This window comes from Melanaphis sacchari, unplaced genomic scaffold (genome assembly GCF_002803265.2).
Source record: "Melanaphis sacchari strain LSU unplaced genomic scaffold, SCAv2.0 Contig73_pilon_pilon, whole genome shotgun sequence".
NCBI classification, from domain to species: Eukaryota; Metazoa; Arthropoda; class Insecta; order Hemiptera; family Aphididae; genus Melanaphis; species Melanaphis sacchari.
The window spans coordinates 2,582,420-2,602,939 of record NW_020271525.1 but is presented as its reverse complement, the minus strand read 5'-3'; the positions used below and the strand labels follow the sequence as shown (position 1 = coordinate 2,602,939).

General features: G+C 30.0%; 1 protein-coding gene across 1 annotated transcript; it reads right to left on the bottom strand.

Moving 5' to 3' along the window:
* Window positions 1-1,473: 1,473 nt before the first annotated feature.
* Window positions 1,474-2,725, bottom strand: LOC112600949 (twist-related protein 1-like). The gene has a single exon (XM_025348309.1). The coding sequence runs from the start codon at window positions 2,464-2,466 to the stop codon at window positions 1,858-1,860; it is 609 nt and encodes a 202-aa protein (XP_025204094.1). The 5' UTR covers window positions 2,467-2,725; the 3' UTR covers window positions 1,474-1,857.
* Window positions 2,726-20,520: the final 17,795 nt, after the last annotated feature.

Sequence of the window (20,520 nt, the reverse complement as noted above, 5' to 3'; positions counted from 1 at the left end):
ATTGTTGTTGTAATGCCTAACGAAGGAATATCACACGTTTCGAAACGCGTACCTATATTATATAGTTACAGTTTTGAGTGAAAAAGAAAATCATAATAATAATAAACCCCCCAAAAAATATACTATAACACCATAAATCGATGCCGTTCAACAATATAATATATAACTACGTTTTATTGTTGCCCTCGAGTGTACCCACACACACAAGGTATACCAGCGAGTCCGTGAGAAAGACGAGTAGTTCACTCCGACTTTTGTCTTAGACAAGATGAAGACTCACCCTTGGTTCCGAGATTTCGGTGTGAACGGAAGTCGTCTGCCATTGTTACCCTTTTCTCTTTAGAGATTTTTTTTTTTCATATGCTTTTTTTCCGTAACGTGTTGCCTACTCAATTAACGTTGTATTATTTAACTGCAGTGGGACAGGGGGGAAACATACGGGAAAAAAAGATCAAGAAGTTATAATATTATATATTATGACGCCCATCATCACTGCACCGTGATCGTATCGGAAATAATATTATCGTCTCCGCCCCACGTGCTACGTGTTGACGGTGATGATAATTATAAGAATATGTAATAATATCATGATATTTATTACGCCGGTGAGTAAAAGTCGTAAATAATAAAAATATACAAGCCGTCATGTTTTGAGTAGAGACATTTTTTTTCGTTTATTGTTGAGCAATTTATAATTTCTTTACAAAATAATATTTATGTACATAGTAATAATATAATAAAAAAGTATATTTAATAAAACATAAATTACAAAATATAATATTATACTTAACGTTTAATATACAAATACAACATACGTATAAATATACAAAAATTATCACAGTTTTTGGCGAATTTACATAATATGTATTATAATAATAATAATAATAATAATAATATCATACATCTGAAAAAGAAATAGTATTGTATAATTATATGATCGGGCACACATGTACACAAAGATTTGCAAGTTTTCTATTTACTTCGGAGAGACGATAATCTTCAATAGACATAGATGCGTACAGTCAAATTTTACGGTCGCGATAATGTTATTACATATTTACAAGCCGGACGACGTGATGCGTACATCAAATATCGTCATAAAAATAACGCTTACACACTACTATTTGATGTACAAAAGATAATAATAAACATCAGACTAGGATGACAATATACAACAATAAAATAATGGTAAAAAATAATAATTATATAATATTAAGTGTGCTCGATTCGTGATCCAATTGTGATAAATCATCGAAAAATCGCTAACATATTATTTCTATAATAATTTATAATAGGTAATATATTCGTGTGACATAATACGTGGCAGTGGCAGATTTTTCACATTTTTCTATGGTAACACTTAAAAATAATATTGTGTATTTTAAGGATATTATTTTTGTTAAAAAAATATATCGACTGTATTTTTATTTATGCATTATATTAAATATAATGTTCATTAATTAATGAACATGCATCTATTTTAAAAAATAAAAAAAGTAAAAATTGTTGTTCAACACGATATTATTTTTACCACACTTAAATCGGCCACTGACTAGATGGAAAGTAAACCGTATACATAAAAACGGCCATTAATAATACCATACATAAATAGTGCATTCAAAGGGGGAATGTGTATGATTACATTTTCTAAATTAATCTATAGTCTGATATAAAAATAAATTACGACGCCAATAGCGTCATGCCCGATATAATGTTATACAGGTAAGGTGATATTATTATGATAAGTTCGCCATTTATATATTATTACTATTATAGGTACCTATACCGTATTCGTCTCGAAGGATTCTTTCGTCCTGCTGGATCCGCAGTCGAGGAGCAGTCTTGAGCAAGAGCCGATCACTGGAGCAGATCGTATAAGGCCGTTATATAAGTCTGGGCCATCTGTAGGGTTTCGTACTTGGACAACTGTCGGTCGTTGCCGAGCGTGGGCAGCACAGTGCGGAGACGGTCAAACGCCTTGTTCAGGTTCTGCATGCGCCTCCGTTCTCGGGCGTTGGCAGCTAACCGGCGTTTCTTCGTCACCACGTCCGTGCACGCGTCGTCACTGCCCGCCAGTTCACTGCCCAATCCGTCGTCGTAGGTGCCGAAGTCGAGGGCCGTATCGCCACCACTTCCGCCATAGCCACCGTACGGAGACTTTGGATCGTCGCCAGCGCAAGAAGACGACGAAGCCGTCGTAGTGGATGTTGTGACGACTGTGCACGCGGAACCTGCCGGAGAACCACCTCGTACGACACCGATCATTGACGTCGACTCGTCGACGAGTCCCTGATCCGGTGACGCCACCGCCACAGCCGACGAAGATGGCCCGACGCCGCCGCCACTGGAGAAAGCCGCTTCGTAGACGGCGCGAAGCGTATCACTAGCTGATAGGTCGTATTGATCGACGTCGTACCGGTCACCGCCGAAGTACACGCCGTAGTTCATGTTCAGTACCGATGCCATTTTTTTTATATTAAATTGCCGATCGGTCGGAAAACTTGTGGAAAAAAGGATTATTATTCTTTGAAAATCTTTTTTCGATCGATTTAATACGCACTGTAAATACGGTACTGTAACACTCGAGTAATAGTTTAATGTTGTATAAAAGTATAACGCGACAGCCTCATGCGTAAAACAAATCAAATCGCGTCGTCTAAAATTTCGTGTGCGTGAACGAATTCTTGTGACGGATTACGGGTAGTACGTGTACGCGGTATGGTTAGCCGAGAGCTACTGATCGGCCGGAAGGGACCGGTAACGCGTTTTATAAACGTTCTCCCCACAACACGCTCCGCCCCGGTCGCACGCGGCCCGACAAATAGAACGCCGCCGCCACCGCTGCTACAGAACCACCAACGACCCTACACTATTGTGATATAGGTACATATTAGTCGGTTTTTTCGTCGTACATAATATTATAATCGTCATAATTACAATATTTACCACTTCTGAGTTCTGACATTACTATTTATGTTTATGTATTGTTTTCTATGGGGAAATTATCATTTAAAAAGAAATATAATCCTTAAGACAGAGAAATATGAACAAAACGTACATACGATAAATATATTTGATAAGATTATTATGTCTATTTATGAGAGATAATTTTTAATCATTGTATTAAAATTGATTATTACTATTCGTATGAATTATCATAGGGGCGTGTAAAATTGATTCTCAATTACATTACCGAATTGATACCCTGGTGGTCTACAGCTGGTGATTTATGAATTGGTTTCGATGAAATTTTATTTTAATAATAAAATCTGGTAAAATTAATTTTTGCAATTTTAATTGAAAAACGATTGTTTACTTGATCAATAATTGCTTCCTTTCCATTTTATACACATTTTACAATGTTAAGAATATCTAGGTAATAATTTAATATTTAATCGAATTACTATAGCCATTGAAATCAATTAGAATATTTTATTTTGACTAATTCCGTGTTGCCCATTTCTAAAGGTAAATATCACGAGTCTCGTTAATTGTTATCAACTTGCGGTGTGTCGGTGTCACTGTTATTTTAAATATTGTGTCAGGAATTTACATTTATGTTCTAGTAGGAGAAAGATCAAGAGTCGAGTTAAATAACTGTATTTCTGATCTTTTTATGCACACAGACTGATATATATTATTCCTTTTTTATTAAATTAATAACTATAATTATTATTCTATTTGCGTTGTCTGGTATATGATTCGCATCATCAAATTACTGTCACTATACATATACCTATTATAATATGCGTGTTTGCAGCATGGTAATATAGTACTGTAGTTTATTAGTATTAAGCAGGACTTGCATATAAAAATAACAATTTTGTTATACATTATTCATAACTAAGACATTATACAAATTTTGAGTTATCGTTATTCAGAATTTAAACGTTATTTAAATTTTGAGTTTATCGTTACTCAGAATTAAAATTTTTAATATATTTTATAAATTATAACTATTAAATAATAGGAAATTAATTATTTAATTTGATGATATACTATATAATATAGCGTTTTACGTTACGTTTTATTTGATGATATATCATATATTTTGTTAATCGTTATGTTTTGTTTTATGTTATTTAATTATTTATGTTTATCATTTTCTGTTATAATTAAATTTAAAAATTTCAATCGTTTTTTGTTAAATATAACGTTATAATAGCGTTTGTAAGTCCTAGTATTAAGTGCATATACCAATTCATGTTTTGAAGAGACTTTAATGCACTACATTATATAGTGTAGCTGAATATATGTGATAGGTACTACATTTTGCGTCGTAGTTTGAACTTATTTAACGAATTTGTAGCATGTTTTCACGATCATAAATTTCTACGATCTTACTCCATTATCTATTTATATTAACATAATATTATATAATTAAGTTATAACTTATGTATTTTAATAACATATATTATATATGAACTTGATGTAATGAATTACGTACACACCAATAGTTGTTTTATTTTGAAAACACCGTAAAAAATTACGAATATTTTTGTATTGTATTTCAGTATCTATTTATAAGTATACACGTTTAAGTTACAGTCAATGAACGACATGATTATAACCACAGTAAATACTTATTAAATGTGCAAACGTGCAGTAAATCGATGATCTTTGGTCGTATTATAATTTATTATATTGATAGTTATGTTATTTTAATTAAACGTTACGTAATTTACTAAAAAGCACCTATAAGACGATAGAATCAATGGTTTCAAATAACTAATTATTACTTTCTCTAGTCACAATATTAAAAGTCAACGTATAAACATCTATTATGGGTTTCCTTTTCACTTCGACGACTTTTTGGTATAATAACTGTGCTAGTGTTTACAAAATTAGTGACATCATTTCGACGGTCGGATGAGGGTGGATCGTATATCACGTTGATCGTATATTTATATATTTTACTCTTTCTAAGTATATAGGGAAGTCGATTACGGCGCACACGTTTCGGTTATCTATTCTAACACGTTAACCTTATATACGTGGTACGCCGCGACCGGAATTCAAAACCGATGCGTATCCGGAGGGAGTGCGACCAACACGAAATAATTTGTAAGATGAAAAAACCACAAAATGGCGTTTTTTTGTGTATAAAATATAGTTGGGCTTTTAATCTAAAATAAGATATAAAAATATAATGTGACATACATATTGGTCGTATTCATTAAACGGCGATTAAATATACCTATGACGTTATAATAGGGTGAGTTTTATGAAGAGTATCAACTAATAAATATACATTTATACTAAGATAATATAAAAGAACACAGCGGTTTTGTCTTGTAAAATATTATTAAAAATATTCTAAATTTGTTCTATATGTGAGTTTTTGCAATTTAATTTTTAAATTATATTTTTGTTAATTTGTGTTTGTGCGTTGAAGTCACTATAACCATTTTTATAAAAATACTATGTGTAAAGGTATACATATTATTTTGTATATCAGTAAAATATTGTTGTATTTTTAATGTATATAATAGTAAAAATAATGATTATATTCAAATATAAAGTATAAAATATACTTTATAAGTGACTATTTTTTTTTTTTTTGATAAAAGTTATGTTCTACTTTAATTAAATTTTTTCTCGATAAAAACAATGAATGAGAATAATACGTTTAATATAATATAAACAAATGCCACATGGTGCCTATATCATTATAAATATTCTAAACTATTTGAGATATTTCGTTTTCACACGCGATTTCTAAACACATAATAGCACGAGATTGATGAAGTTATCAAAAACAACTATGTAGTGATGATATATCCGAGTATTAAATACCTAACCTATACATAATATATTTGCAAAATAGTAGTTTTGGATCGTGTTGTAGCGCATATATTATATAGGTATATTGTTATATAGTTCGTGTTATATATTTATATGGACTAGATCATTAGCTCGTGTATTGCGCAACGATGAAAAGCCAAAAAGACCAAAAAAAAAGTTTTATAAAAAATAACAGGCGCCCGGAATAATTGATTAGTGTATTATGTAAAGGAAAAAAGACCTACACGCTATATGATTATCTAATAGTAATAACACCTCGATCGATGCCGACACGCCGATTTGTACCCGCGATGACGGATGGATTTTTTTTCTTGTCCGGGTCTACGACGCGTCATAGGTTCGTTCGATTTTGTGTGTACATGTGTTTTTTTTTTTTACTATTATTAATTTTATATTATGTTTATTATTATTTTTTTCCGATCTTTTTCTCCGGAATATTCAGAAATGTTACGGACCCGGCATATTCAATTAGAGTATTCGAGGGGCGTGCTAATGTGGCCGTCATTATAGTTATTACTAATAACTTATTAGTATGACGTGTTTAACTACAAACCGCGTGAGTTGACCCGCGGCGGTGACTTTTTAGTGGCACGCCAAATCCCATCGTCGGCAAACGATATTATTATTTGTTACGTATTACATTACTATTGCTGGTCGCGTTTTTTTAAATGATTACTACTCGAGCAATATCGCGATCACAATATCACGACGAGTACGATTTGAACAATCATAATGGTCCGCATGTATCGTGTGCCACACGAAAATCAATTTAGGTACCTATAATATACATAATATATTATAATATAATAATAATATGCGCATATCCGGTTTTTTGGATGGTGTGTTCGTTAAGTATATACGTAGTACTAATATTATGTTGTATTATAATATAATAATAGCTGTTGGTAGTAACCCATCATGCAGGAAAAAAATGTTTTGTTAAAGTAATTTCATTTAATATACTGCAGTATTCACGATATAAAATGCACGATTCACCCGAAAAAATAGCATATATTATAATTTAACCCCTTTATCTGAAATAATTTTATACTTGAATGTCAAAATAATTAAATTACGCCATATTTTCTTGGTAGACGATATGTTTTAAAAAAATCAAATTATGGTCTTGCAATGCTCGTCTGCATTCAATAAATTTTATCGTCTAGACAATGTAAAGATTTAAGATACCTATAAAAAGTGTATAAATATCACATTTTGTCTTCGATTATGTATGTGTTTTGTCAATATAGCAAGCAACTTTAATAGATTAGATTATTAGAAAATCATACTTAATACTTTGACTTAACGTTATTCTTATATAAATCATTATTATTATTTGAACGTAATTTTTAAGGTAATTTCAATACTTCAAAAAAAAAAAAAAAACCGAAAATCAATTTAATATTCATAAAATACATACTTATAAGTTATAACGTAATAGTATATTAATATGTTCTGTCTCTTTAAAAAAAATTACAGAGTGCAACTCATTAAAATAAAATTAGTCTACTCTCTATTCATTTAATTTTTTGAATACTATATTATTATTCTTATTACTAAAATGACTTTTAGGAGAAAAAATAACTACGTATTATAATTCAAGGGTGTTTTCTTATGCAATATATGAAAGTTATAACTTTAAGATACAATATATGATTTTCATATACGGCATAATAACTCATTTCTATCTTAAATAATAGCCTTTATGCATCTGATTTAGAACAAATTAAGATCATACAGCGTTGCCATTTATTGAATAAGTATAAAAAAATTGAAATTCAAAATAATATTTTATTGTAGCTTGTACCTATCAAAATTGTAAAATCTCTATCGATAAAGATAAATTACTATTTTTAATTTCTGTGTTAGTTGTATCACCATATAATATAAATGGGTATCACTAATCAATAATTTAAAAACGAAGTTAACTGAAATCAAAGACATTCATAATCGCATGATCTGGAAACTTAAAAAGGTTTAAATTAACAAGCAAACGTTATTAACTTCCCATTTTTTTTTTTTTTTTTTAATTATAGTTCAATATCAGCTACTAGAATTATATAATAATTATTTATTGTTATATTCATTATTAATCATTTATTTATATTTTAGAGGTAAAATTCTATGTTTATAAAATTCTGGATTCACAGCCTGGCCTTAGTACCTAATTATGGGCCCTTGTACCAAAAAATGTAGTATGAAATTTGTTATAAATTAATTTGGTTATCGATTTTACTAGTTAAAATCGTACTACGAAAGTGTATAAGAAAAGTATGCATATATTTAACTTTATGACCGAATAAACTATATAGAAGTTGTGTAATACAAATGTCTATCAAACTTAATTTATTTTAACAAAAAATATTTATAAGTGAACTAAGTACAATCTATTGCGTCTATAACAAGTCACACAACATGTATTGTTTCAACTATAGTATAAACTATTTATAATATTGAATTAATAAATGTAATTCATTTCCGTGAATCATCATATTTGTTTAAAAATAATTATCATTTATTTTAGGTAATTTTTTTACAGTAAATCTATAAAATATGTACGAGTATATGACGTATATGAGCGACTTGTATGCCAGTATATAATATTATAATATTTAATATTATTATACGTGGTTAGAATGTTGTTTGTTTTATATTATAGTAGTCTATTTAATTTTTCCATTAATATTATTCTGTGAATAGTTTGAATGATAAATGGAGTGGTAAGTGAAAAATCGGAGAATGAATGATAGATTTAAAAATAAAGCTATGAATGGATTAAGACGTACCTACAACTATGAATGGCAGAAATCGATGACAGGTAAAAAAAAAGTAGTGCAAGTCCTTTGTCTAAGCAAATACTTTTGATTTCTGCTAATAGTTGATACGGGTATCACTTACTATAGACACGAAGCTATGGAAGTTGCGTATGAATGAAATAGCAGTGGTCAAAACCAGTTCTTAAAAAAAAAGTCTACTTCCTGTCGGACACGTACAATGCAATCAACCATCGTCTGGGATTACTTTATCTCTGTAATTAAAATAAAGCCGAGATTTTGTTGTGAAGATAATTCGTGTAAGTATACTGTATAATATTTGGAGATATCGCGTGTCTGTCAAAAATGAAACGAATGCAATTACTGCTTAAAATGAATACGGCAGCGTTTTATTATTATTTATTAAATAATATAACAATAACAAAATAAAAAAGTACAATTTCCATTGTAGTACCCTGACCTAACCAGTAGTGAAACAATGTCGGGAACTCTTAAGTCATACCCATCGAATATAATATAGAAATTATATTGGCCGGGGTTCAATTATAATATTTATACTTAAATATATAATTTTTTTTCAATTATTATCAGTCTTGTGTATAGTACTCTTTGCTGAATAGGAAGACTGGTGCAAACATAAGTAGCGTGTATGATTATACAGTACTTATTTCTTAAATAATATTATTATTGAACATAATACAAATAAAAATAAAAACTGAAAAATATGAACCTAGTTACCCTTTATATAATTATACAGCATTTTTTGGCGGTTCACGCGAGGTCTTTGTGAGTTGATTCAATTATATTCGCATTCTCCATGTATGTATAAGCTTTCGCAAATACACCGTGTCTGGCAATGAGGTAATAGAGGTAACTCTCCCCTTAAAATTACTGTTTTTTTTTTTTTTTTATGAAATTAATTTCCATGACAAATGATATTCGCACCTTAAGACTCCGAAAAAAAAAAAAACACAACGTTATTTATGACCTTCGGTATTTCATTGCTCTTCGGACATCTTGTCGTATAGCATTATGCATGTCGAATAAACGTGTTTCGTTTCGGCGTGTTTTTGGAAATGCGGAAAAAATTTGAATTGTTTCAACACCTAAAGAAGGGGACAAAATATATTGTAGACGCTGTAATTGATCCCTGCTGTGACATAGACTCATCAGAATGGCAGCGCCGCTTCTTTAGATGGTAATCGGTCCCTTTTAATGGTGTGAAAAAGAAAAAAAAACATTGTACTTCATAATAATTTTCAAATCTTTGATAATTAACTATAAGACTTGTATCATTCTCCTTTAGCTACAATTGTGAAGTAACCATTTTATATAATATTATATACAGTGGGTCACTTCCATATTATATGGAAGGTGTTCCGGAACCAAATATAACATTTTAGAGTGAATAATAGAAATAACTGTAGAAGATTTTGAACTTAATTGATTTCAACAAAAAGAAAAAGAAACTAAAAAGGTTTATTTTTCGAAGAAACCGTGTATAGGTACCTATTATGTTATACAATGTTTCATATTTTAGATTCTGAGCGGAGCCATTTTAAAATAATTTATAGTTTTTTTTTGTTTTTTATCACCTTTTGGGCATTAGAAATGCTTTGATTTTTAAAAAGAGGGGTGGTAGCTTCTGGTAAACTATTGAATCTAATTAATACTTTTTTTGGAAGGGAGAGGGTCGTAAAAAGCGAAATAATCTCAGTTATTTTTTTATATTCAGGAAAAACAAAAAAAAAAAAAAAATAATAAAAATAAAAGGAAACCGTGAATTTAATACAAATCAAAGTTTTGATAAAATTGATGTTGTTTTTTTAGGGTGACTCAAAAACAATTTATTGAAGATACAAAGATACATAACATTTTCATCAAATGTTTATAATATCATTTTCTATTTACGAAAGAATTTTTAAAATATTTTGAATATATTTGAGTTATTAATAGGGGTGAGAAATTTTCAATATTTTTAAATTTTTTTTCTAAAAATGACGATTAAAAATTATTTACTGAGTAGAAATTAATAAAAATGTAATAAAAAGTTCCTATTTTTTTCGTAGACAACTTATGTATTGTTGAATTCAAATTTAACATATCCATAAAAGTGATAAAATCGATACTTAATTTACAGAAAATTATTATTTTCTTGCCTATATTTTTCATTTTTATTTCAGCCTATACCTACCAGTGAAATAAAAAACCTAAATAAATTATACTATAACATGAATTATTATTTTTTTTTTTTTTTTTTTTACTTACGTGTAGGTGAAAATTATTTGTATTATACGATATAATATACTAAATAAAATAAATAAATAAAATAAAATACAATAATACAAACAACATATATTTATGTGTGTTATATAGATATAATATTAGAATTTATTAATACTTATACATAACTGTTATTTGTAATAAAATTGTAGGTTTGATGAAATTACATAACATTTTTATTGTTCTTTTAGTAAGCCATAATTAAAATTTGGAATTTAAGTTTCCAATTGAATTAGAAAAAAATGCAAAGTGATTTTTAAATTCAAAATTTTATGAATTTGATCATAAAAAAAAAAGACTATAAAATTATAAGTATTAAATGTTAGTCAAAATATATTATATATTCATCTTTTAAAAACACTAATAGAAAAGAGAGTTTTGAAAGGCTAATAAATATACATTGCATTGTATAAAACATATAATATATATTATAACAATAATATTTTTTATTTATTATTTTGTAATATACAGTGGCTAAAATTTGAAGTAGCTTACATTAATTATTAACTAGTAATGTAGAACATCGTTGCAATAAGTACAGCACATATTATTCGTTTTTGACCGTGACAAATAGAAATAAAACAATTTTATATTATTGTACAACTCAATATTTTTTATACTTATTTATCTTAATATTAAATTCGTTATTTTTGTCGTTTAAATGAGGTGGTATTAATAAATAGACGATTTCTATACCATATACTTCACAGTGATTAAATTATTCGTATAACACGCGCGCCAAAAATTCGTTTACCGACACGTATATTACACGAGAAACGTCGGTTTACCGCCGCCGACACTTCAACGGGGTCAACGGGGTGTCTTGAACGTATTAGTCCTGCACAGTGTGATCCTTTTGTTTGTCCGACTTATCCTGGTAAAATATTTAGGACGCACAAATGATATCTGCCGCTCATAATTTCCACTGACATTTCGTACACTTTTGTTAGTAAATAGCGTTCCAAACGCAACATATAATATAATGAGATCCCAGACTCTTTTGATTTTCAGTTCCTTAACAGCCTTAATTATTATTATCGGGGCGAAATAAAAAATAAAAATATAAATACCATGACTGTAACCCACATTATATAATACATATAAATATGTAGTGCTATGTTTTCGAAGCATACGCATAGTACAACACGCGCGTATAATATGTAAGTGTATCATGTGTCGGTATACATAGGTATATATTTATACATAATAATATATAATATACTACGTGAGCCCGAAGAATAATAAACCGTTCTGCCAGTTAACGTGGCTACCGTGGCGTATTATGTTTGCGCCGCGTTTGACTGTATAATATATAATAATATTATATATACGAAAGTGTTAACAAGGAGCACCTGTCCTTGTAGCACGGACTATACAAATCCCTCAGGATATTTGATCATCGAAACAGGCCGAGCGTATTGATGTTTTAATATTATGCCTATATGTGCAGTGCGCGCCGTTAAAAATCATTTATATTCATGTTATGTCGGTAACGAGTACGCAAATTATATTAAGAACGTTTTTGTTTTAGCCCCAGAGCCGTAGACGCATAACCTCCAGACGCGATTCATACCTTATGGCGTTCACATATTATAATATACCGCATTATATTATACGCATATAAATATAAATATAAGTCACGAAACTGTTGGAATTTTTTATAATGGTATGCTTTTTATCCATCATCCCTTATACATAATATATTTTCAGATTCAAAACGGAGCGAGTGAGGCAGCTATTGGTTTTTTTTCTCCCAGAATTCTTGGTCAAGGTTCATCATATTATTTTCTTCGTCTTTTGATCAATACGTTCATTGTGTGCCGATGAATATAAATATAAATATATATATATATATATAGCTAGGTGTACGCATTCGCTATCATTGATTACAGTAATAATATATCAACCCTGTCGGAAGGGGTTTACTTTGCCTTCAACCCCTATGTGTGCTTGTGTGACTTGCATTTTCTCGTACTATAGTATAGTTTGTTATTACATGACCCACATATTATTATATATCTATACACGGATTGTCGGGACGCAATAATATAATGAAGAAGCGCGCCCGTGATTCGGTTTCTTTTTTACTGATGAAGACGTCAACAATGACAAAAATATATCGAGAAATAAGAATTACTACTGGCGATCATTAGTTCCAAATACAATATTATATTAGTAACGTGCTATCGATACGAGATTAACATCAAAACAAAATCCGTCACGACCACTGTTGTCTAAAGGGTGGAATACTTCACAGTGTGAAATCGAAAACACTGATGCGATGCCCGCGATAGCGACTTAACGAGTATCTCAGTAATCTTAATTTGTCAGACATAATATGAATTTATTTTGTACAGGTGTTATTACGTAGATACAGAGACGCCATTGCTTCGATAAGCACAACATATATATATATATATATATATATAATTATACATTCATCTTATATTATCATGGTTTTTTTTTAGTCATCTGATATAACCGATAACTGCAGTAAGTGAAATTAAATTGTTTAATATAATCATGTAATAAACTAATGCACCATTCTTCTTTGTGATAATGGGTAACTTCTAGTAAAAGATTTGAAAAACTATGTAGTGTTTTCTGAATTATAGGTTCAACAATAATTAAAGCTAGACAAATAAAATTGTTTTATACATAGATATTATGTTAACATATTATAGTTACCTATTAATATATAAAAGACGCTCAGTAAATTTTATTAATTTACATATGATGTTCAATTCTATAAATATAAAAATATATTAATTCACGTATATCCATAATATATAATTATATTATGTAATATAAGCCAAAGCATCATTATAATTGGGTTATAATTACATTTATTATTATAACTTAAATTTCATATATTACAAAAAGTGTTCATCCTTTTTTTTTTTTTATAATTAATTTTATATATTATATTAAAAAAAAATTGTATCCAAAGTATCTAACTAAACTGATGAAATTATGTTCATTAGCTACCTGCAATAGTTCTTATATATATTTAATATTATGGCAATAAAAAAATGTAATTATTATTATTGTGATAATTTCGGTTAGACATCCGGATACATTAGTCATATGACCTACCGCAATGCCAAAGCTATTACACATCACACCCCCAACATTTACACCGTAATAACATAAGAGCGTCTTAGACAATATGATATTTAACGCCTTTTTCGTCCTCTCCAAAACACAATAGTAGCATAATATCAGAAGCAATGATTTTTCTCTCACTGTTCCTCTTATTCATTTCCGAAAAAAAATTTAAAAACAATTATACTGAAGGATATATAACGTCATATACGCCAGTTTGACGGTAGGTAGTAATAATAAAAAAAAAAATACAATTTAAACAAACAGTTATTGTAAATTACAATAAAAACGTCAAAAACCTACCCTTTTGTGTCATCTGTATTTCGACGACAAAACCACCCGCGGCCAGGTAAATCGGTTTATTGCATCAATGGGGGTTTTATTAAATAATAAAATATGTATAAATGTTTAAAAATATTTACAGTTAATCAAAATCGTTTCCATTTGATAATGTTAGTTTATGTGAACAATACTATGCAATTTTGAAAGTAATCAGCGGTGACAGTCACAAATATAAAATACGCCTACTTCCTTGCATGTATTTTTCTTCCGAATCTCCATAAAAATAATATAAATAACTGTATATTCTGCGTGTATAATCATATTTTGTGTGAAAAGAATTTTTTTCCCATTAAAATATATATTTTTACAGCTATTATCTACAATTTAATCACCTATTGATGGTTTTAATATTCATAATGATTAAACTATGAAAATGAACTATATAGGAATAATAATACACAGGTGGTAGAATAATAGCGAAGTGAATTTATTATTATCTATGAAATACATCTTAACTGTGTTTTACCTATGCCTAGTTCTACAGTTGTGTGTCAGTGGAAGATTTTTAATTTACTATTTACTAATAACCCCATTGTAATTCTACATTATTAAGCGGAGTACGTTATTGAAAATACTGAAAAAATCGTTTTTTGTCATTTATAGTCGTATTTTATAATAAATTAGATAATATTATTATTATTTATCAATAAGTTTGGAGGAGTGACTGCAAAAACAATACATTTTGTGGTAATTCTTACCTAGGGCTAGAATATTTATTTCCCTTACGCAATAACTTAAACGATGTTCATTTTAAAACAAATCTATTTTATGTCGATAAAAATGAATGTATCTCATTTTTTTTTTTTTTATTGAATGTTTTTGAATTTATGGTTTTTAAAGTTTTTAAGTCTATTTTATCAACATTTTTTGTAATTACGCATACTATATGCCATATGGAATAATTACATTTTAATGCGTAAAGAGAAATACGAATTACACTAAATAGAGCGATTCACTAAGCATAATCACCTCCCTTTTCTCTTTTAATTATGCAGTTATTTAAAGTTCAAGAGATCATTTGTATTATTCACAGTCCTGTAGCGTCTTGTGTAAATATAAAATTCTGTTTTTCAAATTATAATCTCCGTTTTCTACTTTAAATTATTTAACGGATAAGTATAATTTGAAAATGTTGACATATCAAAATCAAAATTCGAGCGAGTAGTTTTTAGTTATTTATCTACATGTAAGTATTAAAAATAATTTGTTTGAAATATATCATAGAGACTTCAGTGATTTGAAAATATTAGTTATTACTTATTACAAATTTGTTTTAATCTAACAACTTTTATAATTTGTAAAATTAGTAACAAATACTAGATCTAATATCGGTTATTATCACATCTATTTTATATTTTTGTAAAATATTTTTAATGACTTATTATTTTCAGTTTAAACATTTTAAAAACTAAGAAACTACTCTTACCTATTTTGAATTTGGTACATGTAATTTTCAATAAAATTATCCACTTAAGAATTGACAGGAAAAAAAGGTAGGTTGTAGTCAATTGAAAAACTAAAAATTTAATCTCCATATGATACTATTTAAGTAACACAAAAAAAATCTCTAAAATTTGACTATAATATAGTATTTAAATATATTTAACAATTTCAAAAATTAGATTTCAAAAAAAAAAAACATAGAAAAAGGCCGAGAGCATGTTCTGACGAATCATCCCGTAAACACATAATATTACATCGATATTGCACAATAATGATTTTTATAAGTTTAAATCATGTTTTGTATTATTGCAATATGATTTAACTACTCGTAAGATCTGTTATTTGCTAGTATGCGGATTCGAGGCGAAGATGTCTAGCATATCGTAAGAATAAATCTAATAATTTTAACAAAATAATACATCGTAAATACTATACTGTACTATACTATACTGAGTATACTTGTATTGAAGAGTATACATAGAAACAACCATTGATATTCCCTCGAAAAATACGATAGAAAGAAAGAAATTATATATAGAGAAAAGCCATTATTTTTATTTTTCGACCTTCCGGGTAAACAAACAAACACCGGTGTTTAGACATAAATTAAGAGTGGATAGGTAAAAAATAACGGACACGGCTGACCGATCGCTTTATTTTTCTCTTGTGATGAATAGATCGCAAAGTGCGACGCATTCAATACATCATCCACGTCGTAGTCCGTATATTTTCTCCCTGCGTACGGTGTCCTATACATCTTATACACATACCTATATATAATATATACTATAATAATACAACGTATAACACTGAGACGCGGTTAGAGAATAGAAGAGAAAAAACAAACGGCAGCGCAAGGGGTGTCTTTGATAATTATTGTCCTTTTTCATCGAACCACCGGCCGAATAACAATTTATATTATTTACTCCGCCGCGGTCACCGCTCACCATCCCCTAAAGACGCGCGCGTACGCTACAGGTACATTATATTACATACATATAAGTTTGAATATAATATGTGTATGCACGGGGGCGTCATATGGCGCGTTAAACCCTTTTGAGAGCACACATGTGCCCTTATTCTTACACCGCGCCGTCTCGCGGGTAGATTATACGTATATATAATACATCTACCCCGCACTACTACTTCTACTACACCAAGACTATTACTATCACTAATACTTATACATAATAATTTTTTCACAATTCTCTCTTTTTACACACACACACACATCTATACACGTAAATATATATATATTTGTATATGTATGTATGTATGTATGTATGTATGTGTTTATGCGTTTTTTTTGTTTTACCCCCTCGAGTTCGCTCCAAATTGTTCCGGTCCAAAGGATGCGCGCGCTAGCCAACTGTCCCGCCGCAACGCTACAGGTACACACGTCGTAGTCGTCGTCTTCGTCGCCGTTGCCGTGATCGTGATCGTCGTATATATATACACATACACACACGTGAGCGGTAAGTATATAGTAAAAAAAAAAAAAAAAACCAAAAAATTAAGGACCGCGTCGTAGAAATTCGGCAGGACGCGCGCGTTGCCAGCGCCGAGCGGGGCACGTGTGCCCGTCACTGCACGCGCGCCCGCCAATCACGCATCGACGACTCGTACACACACACACACACACACATACACATACGTCATTGCGGCGTCAGACGCGTGTGCCCCTGTTGTGCGCCCGGCAGACCGCGTCCCATAATATTATACACCCACACATACACACTTATACCTATATTTTTCACGATCATCATTACAATAATAATAAAATATTTAATATTATTGTGTAACAATAATGCTGGTGCGCACGCGCGGGAACGCACCCACTCGGGTAATATTATGTACGGTACGTGTTAGCATATTGAAATGGTAATCGTCTAATTAATCGACGGCGGGGCAATTATACGCTCTGTATAATATCACCTACATACGTTATTATTGTGCGTATTGGCGCGATCAATTTGTTTTTGTTTTGGTTTTTCGAAAATCCATTTGTCTCCCCGGCGGGTTCCGTTGTTCGATTTACAACCCCGGTCGGCCGAGCGCCCCTATTTACTGGCGGCCGCGTGCAGCGAGTCTAGCGATCGGCTTTCGCGTCGGGTTTGTTTCGTCTGTACCGGGGATGATGACCCGCGGTCTAGCTGAAGCGCGCACGGCTACAATACACGAACTACATTAAAATAGAGGTACTTGTGCGTTGAGTACATCAAAGACGACAGAACGGTTCCGCTCTCAACCCGTTTTCGACAATAATTATAATGATTTGCTGTATAATAATATAATATATAATATTATAACAACATTAAGTAATACACAAAGATAATCGCTCGCATAATAATTATGTATTATATTACCTATATTGTAATTTATAATTTTGGAACTCAATACTGCAGCTGACTGTATTATACGTATATGTATGTATAAATGTTTGTGTATGTGGCACACATAAAATGCTCTTTCCCGACACACTGAGCATTTTCACCGACGTAGATATTCTTATAAGTTTTCCATAAACTTCAATGTTTAAAAGGTGTTTCTGTAGAGTTCTAGGTTCTTACATTAAAAGTATTGTAATCAATAGAATTTTGAAGTATAATACCATTGAGATAGTGAAATGCACACAAGCAATATACTCGTAAGAAACGCTTATATTTTCACTTGTTAAACGTTATGGATACATTTTTAAATAAACAAATTAAATTTCAACGATCAAGTTCTAAAAATTAATTAAAATTATATTAGGTATATTATTATTAATTACATTTTTTTTGATGGTATGGTTTTTATATATTATTTTTATTTGTTGGTAATCTAAAAACATTGTTTATTTCGAAAGTTTCAGCCATCGATGATAATAAGCTGAGAATTACGGATATATTTGCTTATGTATATCTTAGTCCGTACTAACCATCGAAAATACTCGGTAAAATGTCCCATGACTCTCTGGACACCCATCTTCTGTTCAATGATACATTTTCTATAATTACTATGAGAAATATGACATCAAATGTATGTATAAGCAATTCCAATTTCCTTTCCTATTTTGTAAATGGGACTATTACAGTTTTTAGTATAAAAGTATCTAAGTGCATTGGGATTAGATTATTGATAATAAAATATGATATACAATGTATACTCAATGATAACCACTTACAAATTTCTATAATAATGGTGAATTTAATTTTAAAAGTGAAAACTGTTTAATTAATTCTTTGAATATTATTGTGATGACGTATTTTGCATGCTTATATTATGTACATACTTTTCAATTAATCTAGTTAGATTATCTGTAAAGCTTATATTTTTATGTTTATATTTAAATACCTATTTTACTTTCTCTTTTTGTCATAGACGATTTGTAATATTATTTTCACGATCACTAGACGCTAAATCACGGCACTGTTATGTTTGCGTCGTTTATTAAAAACTTCCTAAAACTTTCCAGACGAACACGTGATAAATTCAATCGCCTATCGTCTGACTCCATCAGTCATAGGATAAATGATTTAAGAGGTTTTTTGAAAACATAGTAGCAACACGTGTAATGTGAAAAAAGGGAATTTTCAATAAAAAAATCTTTATTGTAAACCTCCCGTAATATAATAAAATCTGCTGCTGCTGTAGGTCTCTCATTTCAGTCGGTTAGGTATAGGAATTTTCGCGAATCAGTAGCGCAAATCTTCGATGATCGCACCAATGAGACGTATAGTCTAAAGCGAACAACCATAAATATAAATCGTCTCGTCGCATACAGACCCTGTGAGACGTGTTAGTATAATATATAGGTATAGCGACCTTAGATACCTGTAGTAATATATATTATATATATATATATATTATATAATATGGTTGGGATTTTTTTTTTAGTGATTATTTTAGTGTCTTATTTTCTCCTGTCGCACAATGATTTACGGTATGAGTTTTTAATTAAAACGTATATACCACTAAAAATGGATCTATATAGTATGAGGTGGTGCTGGGCATTTCCGCAATGTGGAATCATAGACGTCATTATACAGGGCGTTTCACAAAGAATGAATTGACTTAAGACGTTTACATTTTCAAATTGAAAATAAAATTTTCTATGATTTTATTTTTGTTTAGGACATACATACAATTAATGTCAGTAGATAGCTTTAAAATCAATTAATAGGTTCAAATTGACTTAGGCTTGGATCACATTATGTGTTTTATAGACAACCGATTTATGAAAACAAAACGCGTAGGACGCCTTATTTAACAGTTATCACTTTGTTTTCGGTCTACGCCATGGCTACTTTACAAATTTAAAATAATTGCAGTAGGTAATGTTATGCCATGCATACTAAAGAGAGTTTGACAAGACTTTGATAACCGCTTTTATATCGTCCATATTGTTGGTAAAAAAATAATTTTTTTTTTATGTTATTAATTTGCTCATTTTGTGTTAGAATATTATTCCCCCCTCACCTTCAATTCAATAAAATCTTGACTTATGTGTGAGAAACACTTATAAAATGTGAGAATATCTAGTAATGTGTATTTTATTCATCTTTATAATATCTCTTATCAATAAAAATGAATGATTATTCAAAATCAGTAACGCCCTTTATTATTATATGCATTGCAACCATATTTTCTATATAAATTAGTGGCATCTAAACCATACATGTCGTGCGTTATGGATATGCTATTTTCAGTGTATATATATTATAAGAATACACCGAATATTCAATAGGTAGGATAGGTCGGTAAAACGTACTATATTATGGTCCGT